Source organism: Chenopodium album, chromosome 20 (genome assembly GCF_948465745.1).
Source record: "Chenopodium album chromosome 20, dcCheAlbu1.1, whole genome shotgun sequence".
NCBI classification, from domain to species: Eukaryota; Viridiplantae; Streptophyta; class Magnoliopsida; order Caryophyllales; family Amaranthaceae; genus Chenopodium; species Chenopodium album.
Window position 1 is genome coordinate 32,273,298 of NC_137853.1, and position 20,881 is coordinate 32,294,178.

General features: G+C 34.0%; 1 protein-coding gene and 1 pseudogene across 2 annotated transcripts; one reads left to right on the forward strand and one right to left on the reverse strand.

Moving 5' to 3' along the window:
- The first annotated feature begins 4,236 nt into the window (after positions 1–4,236).
- On the forward strand, positions 4,237–11,496 carry LOC145599055 (floricaula/leafy homolog). Its single transcript, XM_081655468.1, has 4 exons — positions 4,237–4,646; positions 5,399–5,682; positions 6,471–6,961; positions 11,128–11,496. The coding sequence occupies exons 1-4, from the start codon at positions 4,330–4,332 to the stop codon at positions 11,494–11,496; spliced, it is 1,461 nt and encodes a 486-aa protein (XP_081511594.1). The 5' UTR covers positions 4,237–4,329.
- An 81-nt stretch (positions 11,497–11,577) lies between these two features.
- On the reverse strand, positions 11,578–18,630 carry LOC145597039 (glycine--tRNA ligase, mitochondrial 1-like; annotated as a pseudogene). Its single transcript, XR_014103301.1, has 8 exons — positions 18,351–18,630; positions 18,132–18,243; positions 17,385–17,593; positions 17,050–17,275; positions 16,839–16,898; positions 16,649–16,729; positions 16,147–16,533; positions 11,578–12,169 (listed from the first exon to the last, which is right to left on the reverse strand). The product of XR_014103301.1 is annotated as a glycine--tRNA ligase, mitochondrial 1-like (transcript).
- Positions 18,631–20,881: the final 2,251 nt, after the last annotated feature.

Sequence of the window (20,881 nt, forward strand, 5' to 3'; positions counted from 1 at the left end):
TAAAGGAAAAAAAGGTTGGTAGTTATTTCTAAAACGAGAAGAATAGTTGGTGGATTGTTACCTTTTTTATTAATTAAAAAAAAACATATATTTCATTTGTTTTACACTCTTAACAAAGCACACTCTTAACAAACTTCGAAAATTATTGTGAATACATTGGTTAGTTAATCAAATTGAAAGATAAGTTATATAAGGTTAATTTTGATTTTCCTTGAAAATCATTAGATTTGATTATCAAGTGTATTTTATTCTACAAGTATTTTTTTTCAAAGATCTGCAACATATATGAAAATAATGAACAAATAAAAAAAGTAAAAAAGTATATCTATACAAATAAATAAATGGTACAACAATATATATCTTGTATCCAATTAAAACCTAATCTAAACTTAAGCTATGGTTTTATCTATCTAAACTTAATAGGCCTATTTTGTCTGGATTTGTCTTATCAAAACACTAGTTTGTGCCCTGTGCGATGCTCAGGTTGTTTATTGAATTTTAGGATAAACCTTTTGGCTTGAAGGTTAAATATGGTCTTATAATTACTTTTGATAATGTATAATATTTAACATGCGATATCATACTTAAATTATTTTTACAAAACTGAAAGTATTTTTACCGATTAAAACTTTTGTTTTTCTTACTAATTTTCTATTATTTAATTTTAAATAAATTATAAATGGATCTTATTTTATATAACCTTTTAAAACGAATTTTATGATGGAAATAGTACCGAATTATTAGATTTTTATTAAAAGTTATGATTCATTTTGTATATATGAAATATTAGTAGTGTATCGATAATAAAACTCTATACAACATTTTTATCTTCAAAAATCTATCCAAAATTCGATTATTTAGCGTCTTATTTTTCGCCTACGTAGCACGACACTTGGCTAAAAACTAAAATGTCAAGTGTCGTTGTCTCGTGGCTTGGCTGCGAGACGGGCTTTATATATTAGTGATATGATGTATACGAATTTATAAAATTCAACTTCACAATATCATAATTGAACTTATGTTCAATGTTGCACAACCCTTTTTTTAATTTGATTCTTGAAACTTATTTTCTCTAAAATGTTTCAGGTACAAACCTTATTAGTGGGCCTATCGATAAATCTAGCTAATAAATTCCTACACGAACATGATTTTGCAGATAAATCTAACAAACTAGAGTTATGCATACAAGTAGGGACTAAGTTTTTGCATTTTTCACCTTTTTGGGACTCACTCTTTTTCTTCACCTTTTGGGGACTCAATAACTTACTTTTCCCGCAAAAATTTCAAAAACTCCCTTTAAAATGTTAGTCCCTTTCATTAAAATGTTAGTCCCTTGGGTTAAGAAAAGTGAGTTCCTTTAACTCATTTATTACAACAATAAAAATAAAAAAAAAATTCTAGTTTTCAGAATTTCATTTTAAAATCTTATATATATTTGTTCATCAACTCTAAGCTACAATCAATTTTTTGGGGCATTTGTTTGAGGATTCAAGTAATAATTTGTTGTTTGCTCTTTGTGGCTTTAATTTATCTGTAATTGAGTTAAATTTCAAAATAAGATATACTGAAGTCATCAACTACAAAAAAATTTGAGCATGTTAATTTAACAACCTTTATAAAGTAATTTACTAGCAAGTGTTAGTTTGAGAAAATATTGCATGCCAAGGATCGGAGATCAAAAGCTCGAACTTCTCCCAAAAAAAAAAAAAAAAAAAAAAAAAAAAAGCCACCGTAGTTGATCAAGAACTGGAACAACAAATTTCTCATGTTGTTATTGAATTTTCTGGTTGGTCATGGCTAATAAAGGTGAGAGACTAGTTATAATAATTTACTCTCTATTTTTTGGGGATAGTCAAAACTGTAAATGTTTTTACTTATTTTTTTTTTTTTATTGCATGTGTGGTTAACAGTGAGTTAGTGATACCCAGGCCAAATGTGGTCAAATGGCCGGAAAAGTGACTTGAGTCCCCAAAAGGTGAATGATGAAAAAAAGTGAGTCCCCAAAAGGTGAATAATGCAAAAACTTAGTCCCTATTTGTATGCTTAACTCTAGCAAACTACCTACGGTATACTTGTCAACGGAGTGATTCCAAATAGGACAATATTTTACGAATTGAAAGACTAGAATGTATCTTAGCTAGGTTATTGCACAACTCCTAGTAGCATCTAAAACATTCAACACCTTTATAATTAGCTTTGGAAAAGAGGAAATAGATTGTGGCTTGCATTGGCTTGTCACGTAAAATTGATAGCCCTTAAAATTACATGCACCATAAAATAAACTTGTGGATATTAAGGTGGTATGTAAAACTAGAGAAGCATTATTTCAAGTAATTGATGAATTAAAGCAAGAACCAATGAAACGACTCTAAGTTGTGACATCGATAACCAGAAGAGGAAACAAAACCACAACGGATATTACAACTAACTATCACCTTTATTCTCTCTCTCTCACTCAATCTATTCCCAAAACCAATGCAAGAATTACACCTCTTTTGTTGGAATAATAACGACAACACTACACTTGTTACTTTACATATTACCATAATTTCATTGGCAAAAAATAATCCAATCAAACAGTAGAACATTTGATTTTTGAATTAGAAAATAGAAATCTAGGAGTAATCTATCCAAAATTGATCAGATAGAGTTCCTCGCACATAATAAACTAAACCGAAAAAATTACACTTATGAACACTACGAATAATTTATTTTGATTGATACCAATGACAAAAACATGAATAAATAAAAAATAATAGGGCCGAAAATTGATAAATTTCAAATAATTTGAATATATTCAATCCAAAATTTGAATGAAACTTTGTGTTTGAGAAAACTTGAAAAAAAAATGAGGAGGTGGCTAGGTTTTTTCTTTTTCCTAAGAGTTAATTATTAATGCTTATTTTTTTCCTAAGTAAATTTAACTTTTAACTAATCTTAGTGATTAAGCTTTCCTTTTTTTTTATTCTATGTTTTGTAACTTACTGCCCAAAATATCAAATGTAAAATAGCATATTAGCATGGTATAGTGATTTAGTGCAATAATTGTTTTGAACCAGAGTTTTAAGGGTCTGTTCTGATTGACTGAACTGAGCTGAATTGAAATGAACTGAACTGAAAATAATCTGAAGAGAACAAACCCTAAAGGTTTATAATTTATACCGATATTTCTCCAATTTTTTAGGCCAAGATAGTAACAATTATATTAAATTCCAATCCACACATTTCCTATATACTCGTATTTTGAAAACATATGGTACGGTTTTATTCCCGGCAAAACAACTTCACGAGTAGCTATTATAGTTCTACAATTGTATATCAAATAGCATAACTTTTGATACTATATTTACAATACGTAATTTAGTTTTTTTTTTTTTTTTTTTTTTTTCTGTTTTTGAAAGAATACGTACTTTAGTTTAATCACCATTATGTACAAGTATTAATATACACAATACTTCATTATATAGAAAGACATACATAATCTTATTGAATTGTTATATTTGTTTCAGTGTATAAGGGTCTTTTCTTATTGAATGAATTGAGCTGAACTGAGGGCCTGTTCTCATTGACTGAACTCAGCTGAACTGAACTGAACTGAACTCAGCTGAATTGAACTGAACTGAACTCAGCTGAACTGAACTGAACTGAACTGAAATGAATATTTTATAAGAGAAGGAAATTAGGAGCTGAAGTGAACTGAACTGAACTGAACTGAACTGAATTGAGCTGAACTGAACTGAACTGAACTGAACTCAGCTGAACTGAACTGAACTGAACTGAATTTCAACGTAAGAGAACAGGCCCTGAATTGAACTAGACTGAACTGAATATGTTATGTAAGAAGGAAATTAAAAACTGAACTGAAAATAATCTGAAGAGAGCAGGCCCTAAATGATATTAATTGACAATCAATGCAACAATATCATGGATCAAAATTATACTTGTATATGCATTGAGAAATAGAGTAGTAGTAGTACTAATATGGATGATGATGTGGTGGGACCAATAAAAATATAATTGCAAAATATATATATCGTGAGTAGGCTTTGTTTGGAAGGACAATAAAGCCAAAACCTACACTTTTTATTTCCATCTAAAAATCTTTTCAATCTAGCAAAAGCAAAACCCTCCCCAAATTAGTATTTATAGATACATATAATAAGCAAATTCATCCAAGTACTCAAAACTTTCTCTCAATTACCCCAACTAGACCAAACACAAACACTAAATCTCACCTTTCCATTCCCTCTCATACCCTCTTTTTTTAGTCCTAAAAACAAAACACTTCATTTATTTCCCCACCAAAAAAAATAAAAAAACATATTAATAATGGATCAAGACCCTTTCACAGCAAGCCTATTCAAGTGGGATTACCCAAGGAGCACCCTTGCGGCCGCATCGGCCGCAGGTGCTCCTCATCACCAAAGCACGGCAACCACGACGCTTCCGCCGTACTTTGCTCGAGGACTGATAGGGATGAGGGAGCCCCCGGTAGGGATCCCGGGAGTCGGAATGGGAATGGGAATGAGTATGCAGGGTTTTGCGATGGGAATTCCAGGTAGTGCTGCGAATGCTGCTACTGCAGGAGCAGGGGCAAGTTCAGGTTCTGGTGGATTAGAAGAGTTATTCCAAGCGTACGGTATAAGGTAGACATCATCACAAGTACTTGTACTAACCATATATGTTGAAACTTGAAACCCCCTCCACAAATTATTATGCAACCTTTTAGAATTAATTATTTTTTTTTTTTTTTGAAAGAATTAAATATTATCTAAAGGAATAGGAAAACATTTTACATTTAATAATTTTTTTTTTATATTTAATTCTGATTATTTCTTTACTAATTTACTTTTTAATGAGGCATAATCTCCATATGAAACCACATTTTTCAAAAAAAAAAAAAAAATTCCACTTTTTTTTTTTTGTAAAAAAAATATTTATGCAAATGGTCATTTATATTTTGGAAAATATAAGCATATTTGTGTTCTTTGTTATGAAGTAGTTTTCAAAAAAAAAAAAAAAAAAAAATAGTTTTTTTTTGTCTATTAATATAGTTCAGGCATGGGAAAAAAAAAAAAGTGTCATAAATCAAAATTTTGTAAGATGATTTTGAAAAGTCAAATAAAACTAGGTATTTCAGCCTTTTCTATTGTTTGGAGTATGTATAATCTTAGAAATGATTAGCAATGATTATATAGACGAGATTTGATCTAGTATTTACATACCACCTCAAGACTATACTTGTATTAGCTAAACTAGCTAAAATCAACCACTCCGATCCATAATAAATTAAACTAAAACTGTTACATATAAAAAGGTATTAACCTATATTTTTTTTTTTTTACCTAAAGTTTTTTTTTGTTTTATCTAATTTTGGGGTGTTGGATTTACTTAAAAGGTATTATACGGCGGCGAAAATAGCGGAGATGGGGTTCACGGTGAACACACTAGTGGACATGAAAGAGGAAGAAGTGGATGAGATGATGAACAGCCTCTCTCACCTCTTCCGTTGGGACCTTCTTGTTGGGGAGCGTTACGGTATCAAGGCCGCTATTCGTGCCGAGAGACGCCGTCTTGAGGACCTTGAGGAGTCTCGCCGCCATCGTCACAACCACATGAGCCTCTCCAACACACCACCTCCCGACTCGTCCCACCACCCTCTTGATGCCCTCTCGCAAGAAGGTATGTGCCTCCTAATAATATTCTCTTAGCTATATATACAAGATAATATTTATTTGATCTAATTAATAATTAAGCAAATAATAAAAAAATACTCCTACAATGTGGGAATATAGTACTACGTGAAAAAGGTAGAATGCCCTTAATTACCTCTTAATTTGGTTCAATAGTTGAGACTTCTTGCTCTTAATTATTTGTACAAGGTACTATATGTATTTATTCATATTGAATATAATGAATTTTTTTTTTTTTTTTTTTTTTTTTTTTTTTTTTTTTGGAAGAACATTTTGTTGTTATATTGTACCTCAAACGAAAATAAATTACGGAGTACATGATAGTCCCTAGATTCATGATTATATAAGTCACTTTGAATTTTTACTTTTTCTTTATTATTATCCAAAATTTAAGTCGATCACTAGACACTAGTTATTCAAGACCATAAATGCAACATCGCATGTTATGTTAGTATTTATCATCACAACATTATAGGTCATTGAATTCAATATCTTTTTACTACACCAATCCATCTACAAGTACTCATAAAATTCGCCAATTCTTCTTATATGGGTGAGGGAGGGAGTATCTTAACCACGTATAAGGGCATATCCTTAATTCAACTCGTGTTCTCTAGCTTGTATACATCACAGAGTATTTATCAATTAAATTTCACGATTATAATACAAGTTAATGTTTATAACTATTCTTAGCTATTTAGGGCATGAAAATTAAAGTGATCAAAATTAGAATCTTAAATTTAGAGCACAGAATTGACACTTTTATTATGAATACAGGACTATCAGAGGAAGGAGTACATGAGAAAGAGGTAGTCGGAAGTGGCGGCGGAAATTGGGAAATGGTGGGAGCACCACCTACACACACAAATCAGGATCATCAACAAAGGAAGAAGCACAGGAAACAACAGCATCTTCAAGCAAGAAACACGGTCCAAAACATGATGACCTTAACAACTACTAATAGAAAATTAGTAGGGCAAGAAACTAGTAGAATGATTGGGAACCATCATAACAACAATAGTAACATCGATGATGATTTGGATGAAGAAGAAGTAGACGATGATGAGGATGGTGGCGGAGGTGGTGGCATTGGCGGTGTTACCGAAAGGCAAAGGGAGCATCCCTTCATTGTGACCGAGCCAGGAGAAGTAGCGCGAGGGAAGAAGAATGGATTGGATTATTTGTTCCATTTGTATGAGCAATGCCGTGATTTTTTGCATCAAGTTCAAAATATTGCTAAGGAACGTGGCGAAAAATGCCCTACTAAGGTAACACTTCATTCTCTATAATCTCTAATCTATCAATCATCAATAACATTTGATAAGTTAAATTACATTGCATTTTTTTTTTCTAATAATGCATTTGCATAATAAATTCTTATTTTAGCTAGCTTATTATTGGAATTTGCATGGTATTTGATGTTAAAATCGGTGAAATTCTAAACATGTGTGGAGTATAATTCTTTTTATCTATGGAACCAACAAATTTTATTGATATGGATTTGAAAGTGAGAGAATATTCCATTACAAAAAAGTCTAGATTATCAACATAAAGTTATTTTCCAAACTAGGTGTTTTACCCGGCTTTCCCAAAACATAAATAATTTGAAGTATGTACTTTCAATGTGTACATACATTGGGTTGCATTGTCTTATCACATTATCCTTTTCTATCATCTTATTCCAAAAGTGTATGACCAAATAAAAAAATTCTCTTTTGAATTTAAGTACAAATTAAAACCTCCTTTTTAAGTAATTATTGTGTGACACGAAGAATTTTTATTTTTATATATATGTATAAGGTGCAAATAATGGCAAAAACGCTATTAGGGTTACTTGTTACTCCGTATTTAGGGTTAGAGTAATGAATACTCCCGTAAAACACATTTGCAAAGTTACTATAAAGCCCGACAATAATCTACATCAATGCACTAAATTTTCCTTCATAAACATCTTCATTTCCATAATAGAACAAACTATAAATAGCTAGTAGGTTTATAATAATACAAAACCTACCTAGATGTGTCAAATCGGGTACCCAGATGGAGTTTGGGTTGACCCACGACGGGTCGGGATGTTTGGGTCGGGTAATGATGGGTCATTTTAATCTTACAAACCAAATCAAATCGGGTTGAGCTTCATCAGATTCGGGTTAAAGTTGAGTTCAAATATGGTCGGATACAAATCGAATTGGGTCGAGTCAAATTCAAATCGAGTCATATCGTGTTAAGATGAAGTCGGATCCGGATTTTATTGGGTTTATTTGGGTCAAAGTGAATTTATTTGACTTTGGATCGGGTAATTTCCAATTCGATTAGATCTTGGTTCAAATCAATTCAGTTCCGGTTAAAATTTGAATGTGATTGCTTCGATACAAAAATAATGGGTTAACTTATTACTTTATATTAAATTGTTGCAAATAATATGAAACGAAGGTAGTACAACACTCTTTGCTGAATTACTTCATTAATATGACATGTTAAGATCGAGCATATTATATACAATAATCACCCCGGATCATATACGAGTCAACTTTGCAAGTGGATTGCTTCCATGTGAATTGTGGTACTCGAATAAATGATATTGTTGTATCCACTTATCTAATTAGCTACATTATTTAGGTATATAATGACAATATGGGATTTTTTGACTTTAGAGTACTAAAATCATGGATTAATTCACTATTAAATCGATCAATGTACCGTTCCTATAATGTTGACTCGATTCAAACATATTCTTATTGCTTTGCTTTACTTTTGTGGTATCTCATTCATACGGAGTATCAATTATCATTCCTTTCTATGACTCCCTTCTTTGTTCTCTCTACAAATTCTACAATTCACAACTTGAATGTTGACTCTAGAAAAACTTCATCAAACGACGTAACTCAAATGTAAGGATATGATTCCAAGGTTGAGCCATCAAACATTCTCTACCACGAATGTACCAGTGGTAAAGAATTTGATTTCAAGATAGAACAAAAAGTTATGTTTAGAAACAAGTTGGGTTTAATTTAATTATGAGTGATTTCGGGTCGGTTTTAATAGGGTCATGGGAAGCTTCAAATCGGATAATTAAAGGTCGGGTAAAAAGTGGTATTTATTCGGGTCTAAATGGTTTCAGGTAGATTTCATTTCGGGCTAGATCGAATTCAAACCTTATATTATCGGGTCTTATTGGTTTCAGTTTAAATATGAGTCGATTCCAAATTGGGTTTGGATCATAAATTATCAGGTGGAGTCGGTTTCGAGATAACGTCGAGTCGACTCTAGATCGGATTCGGATAAAAAATATCCGGGTCCTACCAGTTCGAAAACAGTTCGGTTTCAAGTAAACCTTTCGGGTCGGGTAAGTTTTTGACACCCCTAAACCTACCCATTTATTATGAAGAACCTACCCAAAGGAAATTTAAAAAATAAAAAATTTATCCAAAATTCCGTATTGTCTAGAGTACAAATAATAAGATTGGGGTAGAAAGGGAAATTTCAATGTTTGTTTTGTTTGAAGCAATGCAACAAAGATGTGCGAGTAGTCCAAAAGGGGAGTGAGAATTATATGTATTGGTATTCAAAGAGCTATATTCAAAGAGAAGATACACTTTTATTAAAAAAATTAATAATAATAATGATAATTATAATCCAGTGTTAGGTCGACAGGTGTCCAGTCAGAAGTACAAAAATTAATTTGTTAAAAAGACTTTTTAAGATTCAGTCAATTGTGGGGGGAGCCAAGGAGAGGATGAAATTAATCAGAAGAGGTGTCAATGTATGCCTTTGACAACTCATTGTCATTGTTTCCCTGTTCACAGTACATTGTCCTTCCTCAAATTATATTATTTTTTTTAAAATGAAGTTATTTCCACACAAAAATAAACCTAAATCATCAACATGTTAATAATCATCGAAGAAGATTGCTAATGCATGCTATTGTCTAAATTTTAATTATCATGTGTTTAAAAAAAAAAATTAAATTATCATGTTATGTTATTACGAGTAAGTACGGAGTACGTAACAACGTAAATTAGAGGGCTAAGGGTATTCATATGACTTGTCGATAATTATGAAAAAAGTATAAGAAAAAGTTCGATATTTTTATAGAATCAACCAAAGTCTTTAAGCCTTTTTATTAATGAAAATGAGCCTTGTTTCGATATTAATACCTTAGAAAATTAAATTGCTTGTATGAACCTCATTTTGTTAATTCAAGACGTGTTAAGAGTTTAATTTACTTGCAACCTGATGGTCTAATACCTTAACAGAGTATTGATTATAAGACAATAAAAATATTACGTATCATAATTTGAATTAATTCATACAGAGTAAAGACATTACTCCCTCCGTATTTATATACTGATTTGCAAAAAAAATGATTAAAGCGTAATCAACAAAAAGAAACGGAGAGAGTAGGTCACAAAACACGAATAGATACGCCAAGAACGTAGAGAAGAGGAGAAAGAGGGAAAAGTAAGTATGTCTCGAAAATACCAACAGAAGGAAAGCAGGGGATGATGAGTCAGGGCTATACATGCTACAGTGCTAACATCACTTCGTCGTTCTCTCCGTGTATCCTTCCAAAAAACTGGTTACTGTTTTATTCATCTTCTTTTATTACTTGAGTTGTACTACTACTTCCTCTTATCATTTTTATTTGTCTTTACTTACTGACTACTCTGATCTTGATCAATTTATCATTGCTTCCTTGAATCTTTACCTTAAAACTACTGTGCTTTCCCTGTTTATTTCTTACTGTACATCATTTTCAATAACAACCCTAATAATAATAATAATAATAATAAAAGAATGTACGTTTTGTAATTTCTAATTCTTTAAAACGTAATATAGTATGTTTTGTTATCCGGAATAAATTCACAATTTTAAAAATAAAACACAAACGAAATTCATACTGGTCTAAATTTATTGTATAAGCATTTCTTTTTTTTTTTTTTTAATTTTTAACGATTTGAAAAATGTTTCAAAACAAGTACTCTATAAAAATTATTTGATAAAATACAAAGTAATATTCTATAACTCCATGTTACCACTGTCTTGTACTTTTTTGTGCTCGTGTGGAAAAATTAAATTGATCCAATGAGTAAAAAAAAAAAACTTGATTAGTTGGTATCTCAAATGAAGGTTGCAAATCATAATATTGATAGTATACTTTCAAATTCCCTTTAGTATTGTCAAAAAAAATAAAATAAAATAAATTCCCTTTAGTTAACTCCCTACAAAATTGAGCCAAAAATTGCTTATTCTTTAAACCTTTGTATGATACACTGATTGACGTATACAATACTACTTTTTCGCATTCGGAGTGTTCTTTGTTTGAACAGGTGCTTAAGTTTCTAATGTATCCAATTTAACAATTGTATTACTGCAGTGTTCTGTTCTGAGTACTGACCAATGATAACTAACTCGAGAAAATATAAAAACACAGGTAACCAACCAGGTATTCAGATTTGCGAAGAAAGCGGGAGCAACGTACATCAACAAACCCAAAATGAGGCACTATGTGCATTGCTACGCGCTCCACTGCCTAGATGAGGAGACATCCAACGCCCTGAGACGAGCTTTCAAGGAGAGAGGAGAAAACGTAGGTGCCTGGAGGCAGGCCTGTTACAAGCCCCTTGTTGCAATTGCTGCGCGCCAAGGATGGGATATTGATGCCATCTTCAACTCCCATCCACGCCTTTCCATTTGGTATGTCCCAACCAAGCTCCGCCAGCTTTGTCATGCCGAGCGCAGCTCTAGTAACACAAGCAACTCCATCTCTGCTGGTGCTGGGCCACACCATCTTCCTTTCTAGGTAGTCTTTTGTAGTTGTGCTATTTCTTGTAATTTTTGTGGAATCAGATCATGTATGGTTCAGAACTTAAAAATCCTTCTCACTCCTCCTGCTGATTACTAGGGTTTATCTCCCTGAAATTTCCTGAATCCTACCAGTTTACATGAATGATTTAAGTTTTTTCGTAAAATCATGGGAGGCATATTTTGTTAAAAGAGACAAATAGCAAATGAGATGCTCTAGATGTTGCTTAGAGTATGTTGCCGAGATCAATTTGAATGCAAATATATCCAACTTGTCTAATTCAGAACAAAAAAAATTAAACATACAGTGTGACAAAATGATTAATTATCTATAGAGAAAAATGGCTGTCAGCATATCTGGTATCGTGATCGCGTACGGTTAAATAGCACCATTTTCAATCCTCGCCTCCGTAAACAACTCTTTTTCAGAAGCTCTTCTTACTCATCAGCGGATGCAGATGAACAAGATGGATATCTCCACTGCACATCTGCCCAGGTGCTCTGACAATCAGTCACCTCTTTAATAACGGATGAGACCTCATTAACATTGACCCGAATCTGTTGCTTGCTATCTCTTTCCCGAACCGTGACAGAGTTTTCTGAATCAACAGTAATTGCAAAGGGTACTCCAAGTTCATCAGTCCTTGCATAACGCTTGCCTATTGATCTACCTGCAAAAGTCATGTCGGTGGTTGGTAAGCTACTGAATGCTGATACTCTTAGTCTTTAACACAAATCAACTCACTATCATGACTCTAATACCACCCCCTTCTATATTTTAAGAGCACCTACCTAAAACAAAGTGGAATACAAGAAAATGTCACAGCACCTTTTTTTTTTTTTTTTTTTTTGTCTGTCTCGAAGCACCTTATCAAACCATTATCTAAATTGCTAGAATGGTGCAAAAAAATACAGCCACATCGTTTCAGTTGGGCAGTAGTTTCAAAGAGTTACAATTAAACATGGGCACGGGCTGTGCCCGTGCCGCTGCGTGCCGTGCCTGAAATTGGCACACCCCAGCCCACGGCACGGCACGGCCCACGTGCCTTGCGGGCCGTGCCTGTCGGGCCGCGGGCCAAACCGTGCCACCCTTTTTTTTTTTTTTAATAAATGAAAAAAAAAACGAATTAAACAATATATATTTTTTTTAGTACAACTTAATATATGTGATTAATTTATGTTTATGTTAATGTTAATATATTTTGTTTTCATTTTTTGAACAACTTTATTTTAATTTAGGTTATATAAATTATTTATCTAATTAATAATTATGTTTAAGTTTATTTAAACAAATAAAAACAATTTTATTAATTTAGCAAAAAAACAACAATGCATATAATAAAAAAAAAATACGAGTGCGATAATCCGAAAACACAAAAAATTGAAGAATAACTTATTTTATTATATGACGGGCCGTGCCTGGCTCGTGCCGTGCCGGGCCGTGCCTGGCCGTGCCGTGCTAGCGGGTCGTGCCAGCGTGCCGGCCCACGTGCCGGCCACCGTGCCGCCCGCCGTGCTACGTGCCGTGCCCGTGCCAAAATCCAGAAAATTGTTCACGGCCCACAGGTGGGCCGCCGTGCCGGAGTCGTGCCGGGCCCGTGCCGCCCGCGTGCCGGCACAGCCCGTGCCCATGTTTAGTTACAATAGTTCAAACCAAAAATTGTCCCTAATTTAGTACTCCCTCCGTCCCCAAAACTTCGACCCTTTTGGCCTAATTTTAGTCCCAAAACAATCGACCTTTTTGCATTAAAATACCCACCAATTTACAACAATATTTGAGCAATATTAGCTTCCCCATATAAAATTTTGTTTTTTCATATATTTTAAATACTTTATCTCTCTACTTATTTACAAACCCCATGTAAATATATCTTTCCAATATGTTTTTATATCTTTTTATTTAAGTTTCTTAATAACCGCAAAATCAACCCAAAAGGGTCGAAGGTTTGGGGACGGAGGGAGTACTCTTGTTATCAAAAACACCAAATCTCGTCCAATTATATGTTTCAACCCTTAGTCACCAAGCATTGAGCATAACATTTCACTCAAAAAGTCAAAAGTTACTAGCTATTCAGAGATACAAGGAAAGATTACCCATTTCTCCTTAGTAATGGCTTATAGCCTCTAATGGTCTGCTCTACCTAATCAAATAGCTTACAACTATTATAAAATCCTAAAAGACTTGGTAATCAAACGCGCATTGACAACCACAGCACGGTTGGTAAGCATGCATCATTTTCGTTACCAAGCCATGAACCAAAATTGTTATTTTGACCTATTCTTTCAGGTTTCACCAGTCATTCCTTTCTTTCCTTTCCAGTCACTTCTTTCTTTCCTCCCCAAACCATTTTCCACTACTAAAGCTTCACTTTTAGCAACAATTCTTACAAAACTTCAAAACCCACTTCATAATTAGACCATAAGCTCAAGCATTCTCAAATTTTATCCAAATTATTTTCCCTGCACATTGAAAACCTGGCTCATTCGCTCAACTGATACAACTCATTTCATTAGATAGTAAGATTTTACCTCAATTTGTTAATCTATTTATATACTTCCTCTGTTTTTTTTAGTAGACGCGTTTGATTTAGGCACATATATTAAGGAGAGGAGAGAGAGTGTGAGAGAATGAAAAAGCAAGTGGGGTAGCTTGTAAACGCAAGGTAAAAAAGTTACCCCAAAAGGAAACGTGTCAACTAAAAAAAAAATTCCTAAAAAGGAATACGTGTCAACTAAAAAGAAACACAAGGTAGTATCTAAGATAAAGCTCTATAATTACCCGCCATACATTGATTGATTAAGTAAGCCCCCTGAGAAAAGACAACTACATTAAATTACCAAGGACAAATAAACTAATTCTGAAACTTTCAAGCTCTCATCCTCTTTTCTCTTTGTTTTGGGTCTCAACAAACCACCATCACAACTCCATTTCTACGACCCTTAATCCACCACCACCATGGTTATAATAGAACCAGCAAACTGAGACCTTATTTCCCTCTTGATACCTCAATTTTCTCGAGCTCTGCTTTGCGGCTTTGGGCTACCATCATTCTGGAAACAGCAATAAAGCTTTATCGGAATGCAAGGTTAGCTGAGGAGGTTTAACTAAAAGCACGTCCCTTTATTGTTGCCTTGCAATTTTAAGATATAGTAGTCATGCTTCCTCCCCCCTCTCTCTCTCTCTCTCTCCCTCTTATTTATAATCTCCCCCAAATAGCCCCATTGGATAATATAAAAGATATTCATTCAATAAAAAACAAAAAAAAAAATTGTGTGTGTGTGGGGAAAAGCTTAAATCTTGACTTATTTGGCAAGAAAATCGGTGATTAGTTGCTACCAACCAAGGGAGTGGCCTCATAAGGTTCTTCTAGTAGGCGGAAAAAATCTTTATGGTACTACCCCACAAAAGTGTTTAAGACTTTAAGGCATCATATAGAAACAAAATTACTGATATTTACTTAAAATTTTATTTTCCTTTTGAGAGCTTTGATCCACTTTATAATAGCAAGGACTGATTGCTCAATACACCTTGGAGATATATACAAGTGTAAACTGTAAAGGGCCTTAGAAAATTTAGGGGGAATTTGGTTCACGTAATGGTATAGGTTTGGAATCAGGAATAAAACCAAGGTGGTATGGGGTTGGAACTTGATTCTTAATATTTGTGTTTGGTTATTGTCAGTGTATGAATGTTTTCTTTTATTAGACACCTAGTGGCTTGGTATGAGCCATACCTACCTCCTCCCTTGGGTTTCTAAAACCCATACCTTATGGGATTTTCTTAAACAGACAAAAGGTATGGGGTTTACCCATTCTACACCCATGCCTTATACAGTTATACCTAAATTGCTTTTTTTTTTTTTTACTATACCTAAAGTGCTTGAACCTACAACCCCTAAGGTTTTGGGAGATTTGGCAATTGTTTGTCGAATTTTTTTTTTTTTTTTATTATTATTATTAAATTTTAGATTGGTTGTTTGACCAAAATGTATGGAATCAGCCATCAGGCTTATGTTGTTTAGCCTAGAACTACGCAAAATTACATTTAACAATACCAAAAAAATATTTCCCTCCGTTTTCTTCTAAGTTACTTACTTTCCTTAAACTTCCTTTTATTCTAGTGACACACTTTCCCTTTGGAAAACATGTTACTCCCTCCATCAGTCCATCCAAATTACTCGCAACATTGACTTTTTGCACTAATCTTGTAAAAGGTTCTAAAGATAAATTTAAATTTTTATTTTCACGGATTAGATGCCACTATTTTTGACAAGTCCAAACAAGTGAACTATGAGTTTATGACCAATAAAAAAAGTGATATTATTTCAGTTGATAGAAGCTCAAGTTTACGGTTTACCCATGTTGTAGTTGTTTTGCACGGGATAAATTTGAAAAAGAAAGGAACTTCACACATGCAGAGCTTAAATATTTGCTCATCTCCCTATTATTTTTAGTTGAAGGTAGTCCAAATTCACCAATGTAATTTTGTTTCAGCATGCAACGAATTTTATTTAAAAACAAAGAGAATCCATTAATCATATATACACAAACAGCAATACGTGTCATTATTCCTTCTCCAAGTAGAAAGAAATTAAACTTTGAAATCAATTATTGGCCAAAGATTTTCAGTTAAGGATGAGAAGAGTACCAGTGGTGTCAATTTTATGCGAGATACCAGCTGCAGCCAATGACTTAACAATTTGTGCAGCGACTTCCTCATACTGCTGATTTTGAACCAGGGGAAACACAGTGCATTGGATTGGAGCCACAAGTGGAGGGAAACAGAAGACATTCAAATGCTCGTCCCCGCCTTTGCTTTGCCTGGTATAGAAAGAATGTTCATATAAACAGTAAATAATGGTTCAATAACTGATGGCGTAAAAACCCTCTGATTTTCCTTCTTCTTCTCCTTCTTGATAGTTACCATCTTGTTTGTTATTGTCACATTCTTCCCAAGAGTGCAAACATTGAGTTCCACTTCACCTACAGACTCCAAGTTGGCCTTCATTTCCATAGCTTCTTTTTCATCCATGGCCTGCATGATTCAAACCAGAGCAAATTTACATTTAACATAGCATTCCACTATAATGAAGTAACCAGTTATAGTCTCAATGTAGAGCAGTATGAAGCAATATATTTTTAACTATTACCTCCAATGCTTCAACCACCATCTTTTGATTACCCTTGAATGCAAGGCCAAGTTCCTTTTTCACTGGAGTGATAATAATTTTCTGAAAGAATATCACATGTGTACATCAACACAGTTAGCCAGTAACATACACTTAATAAACAGACCTGAAATAAAGAAAAATCTATAGAAAGAGAGGAAAGTGGTTATACCTCTACTTCTTTTGGTTCTGCATATTTCTCATGAGCCACGAGAGCTACACCACTTTTATCCTAAACAAAATTTAAAAACTTGTAAGTTCATGGACTTCACTGATATCCCTTTTTTCAAGTAAATGTTACAAAAATGTTTTAAGACTACATCAAAAGAAAAGGATGTATTAGCTGCATAAAATCAACATAAGAATTGCTAACAAAACCTTACCGTGTGAGCACGAAAATCATATGCAGATCTATCAGCAATACCAACACACTCAATCCAGCCATATGAGCATTCAATCTCAGCATCCCAACAATCAGCAGCATAATGAGCCATCTCATTTGCAAGATGCTGACGGAACCGCAATCGTTCCTTTGTCAATTCCAAGGCTGGTGAGGAAGATGTAAACTCTCCCGATGAAATAGCCCAAAGTTTCATTATTGATAGTGCCCTGTACAACAAGGAACATAACACATCAGCAAGAAATATGATGATGTTTCTCAGAGTGCACTCAGAGGAATCATATGAGTAAACACATCAAAACATGAACATAAACTAACCTTGCTAACTGCTTCACCAAGGACCATCTTCTTTGCAGATTGCCCAGATACCTGCAGCTCCCTTGGTGCAGCTCCCTTGGAAACATCAAAAACTCCAAATTTGCAACTTCAGGAAATTTTCGATGAGACTTATCTTGGGGATCCAAAAAATGGTCAATGTCTGCCAGAGTAAACTCACGAACCCTAAAAAGACCTTGTCTTGGAGAGATCTAAAACACAATAATGACAATAAGAAATTATGATTTCGGAGAAACGGGATAAGAATGAAGTGAAATTTTCCCCTATTTCATTCCTCATGCCAGCAATTTACCCTTTCCCTGTCTGTTTTCTCTGTAGATTCCAATTTTTTCAATATCAAGAGCACTAGTAGTAAAACAAAATGACCTTATACACAGGATGAAGTGCAGGAAGAATTGCATTTACCACAACTAGATAACAGTTGAAATAATTGTGATGTATGCCTCAAAGCCGAAACCCAAATGAGCAATCCATATGTTCATTAAGTTAAGAAACAATTGAAAATCCACACTACTTTCTACAGACATCACAGTCAAGTCATACAAGCCCACCATAGCACATAGACTTTTAATAATCTGACCGGCCTAACATGCAAGGTTTTATATAAGCGTTCAACACACACTGACCCAAAAAGAATCTACCTGACTCCAAAATTATGATAGACAGGTCAATTAGCAACTTAAATTCACAGACAAACAATGAAAATTACAGACCTCATTCTCTAAAGGCTTCAGCCGCTTCACCAATTTGGGCAGCAGCAAAAGGAAGCTTATTTCCATTGTAATAGTACAGGTCCTTGAAGTTCACAAAAATACCTTGGGCTGTCTCTGGTCGCATAAACCTACAAGTAAAGACCAAAGAAAAAAAAAATTAGGTCTTTGATTCACAGAGGAAGGGGCAGACAAAATCAGCGAACATATGTTTTAAGAAATTGACAAACAAACCTACCCAGGGCTCACGCCGGAAGGACCTATTGAGGTCTGAAACATCAAATTGATGGATATGGATCAGAAAGAGGATTTTTTGTATCAGGAGCAGTTATACCATACTCCTTTATCTTTGAGCCCATCTCTTCAGAAGAGAAATCATCCAGCATAGCCAATACATGTTTGAGTTCTGCTACTTTTTCTGCAGACAGACTGAGGTCCTTCTCGAGTTTCTCCTTGCAGAAATCCTTGATCAAGTGGTCTGCACAGTAACATGTGCCGGTCTTTTCATACTTAACCATCAGGTCAGTAAACTTATCCACATTTTGAGGCCTTTAGCACAACTTCTGGTGTCACATGGGCAATCAACCTCCAACATGTTTTCTTGCATGACAAAATGCTGGCAGTGCAAAATATTAGAAGATTCAGTTCTATAATACATGCCAGTTTGAAGTATTGAGCGTAAGTGATTTGAACAGTAGGTAAAAGTAAATGGTATTAACAACAATAGTGAGAACAGAAGAAATATGATATCTATTCTAATTTTCTCAAGGCACAGCACATTGGGGTGTTGGTGTCCCCCCACCCAATCTACCTAAAAAATATTTAAAAGAAATCCCACAACACAATAATCCTCTGTACATCGACACTAAGATAAGCATATGAATCAAAACTATCCAACTTCTCAAAGGTTTCTCACACTCAACAAGGGTGTCAGACATAAAATTTCTTTCCCCTGTAACTAAACCTAAGAGTCAATGTTGGTATAATAGGTAAAAGTTGTACATGCACAACAAAAAATGATATGCTTTGAACAATGAAAGTGCAAGAACTATATCTCCTACAGGAACCACCATGACTACACAAACCCAACAAGGCATTACAGATTACAGACTTCACAGCAAGGTTACGAAATAATAATGAATGTGGCAAACATTTCACACAAAATCCTTACTAAATCGAGTAGATCCTATAAATTTTGAGCAATTCTTTCTCAAATTCTATTTTTAAATACCAACCAGACTCAAAAAATAAACCCGTGTACATATCGACAAAACCTCCCTGGTCCGCTAACAGACATGCGCTGTTAGGCGTAAACTACATATATCGTAAAGACATGATCAGCCTCTTCTTTACTTTCCATTTCCATAATAGACAACTAAGAAGAACATTCACTGTAAGTTCATGCATTCCTACCCAATATACCATCAAACCAATAAACATCAAAACATATAAAAGTTCAAAATTTAACTCCAAATCCCACATAAAAACTCAACTCAACTTCATGCATTACCAAATCACAATCTCAAAACAATCAAACCAATCAAAATAATAAAATGTTCAAAATTCAATCTTAAAATCCAACTTGAAAATGCAGCACAACTTCACTCATAACCAAATCACAATCCCAAACCAATCAAAACCAATTCATCGCAATTAATTACATAATTCAAACACAAAAATGCTCAAACTTCAATCTCCAAACCCCACATAAAATAAACCCAACACAACTTCATTCATAACCAAATCACAATCCCAAACCAATCAAAACCGTTTCATTGCAGTTTTCTACAGAATTCACTTCGAATTCAAACACAAAAATGTTCAAAATTCAATCTCAAAATCCAACTTGAAAACGCAATACAACTTCACTCATAACCAAATCACAATCTCAAACCAATCAAAACCAATGCATCGCAATTAATTACACAATTCACTTCGAATTCAAACATTACAAAATCGAGAAATAAATAAACTAATTTAATATTTGATACCTGAGGCCAAAAGGCAAGAACATTCTGTTAAACAGCACAACCAGGATGACCATAATCACAGAATCCAGCAACACCGCCATAGATGTTAAACGAAGGAACATTAAACAACTTCCTCTCAAGCGTATTAATCACGCCTTGTCGAAACGCCTCTTCACTCTCACCACCTTTCCTCTTAACAATTTCCTGAAGCTCCTCCTCAATCGCAGCCTTCTCCAATTTCAAACCTTCAACTAGGGCTTTTCGAAGGGAGATTTCAGTGGAATCCATTAATGGAGGTTTTAGTGTGGAATGATGGAGGAGAGAGAAAGTTGTGAAATGGGTTTAATGGAGAATGAGTGTGGTTTTGTTAGTGGATGAAGCAGTGAGCCAACTCTTTGGAAATGTTCCTCTAGTATCAAACGATGATACATGAAAAAAACAGCATAATTTTGGGAAAAATTTTCCCGTCAAAATGCTACCAGTATTTATTTTTTAAAAAAAAAAAAAAACACTAGAGGTAAGCTACTAAGCTGAAAAATTCATCATACACCCAAGTGTACCATGAACATGGTACACCTGATTAAAATATACTCCCTCCGTCCCCTTTTGATAGTCATTTATGGGCATTTTTCACGGGAATTAATAAACACAAATAAGAATAGTTAAAGTAAATTGAAAAAGTAAATTGACATTGGGTATGCAAAAAAGTAGAGAGAGAAAGTAATAAAAGTACATGGGAAAACAAAATTTACATGGAAAATATAACTTTGCACAAGTATTGTCGCAAATTGGAGGGAAT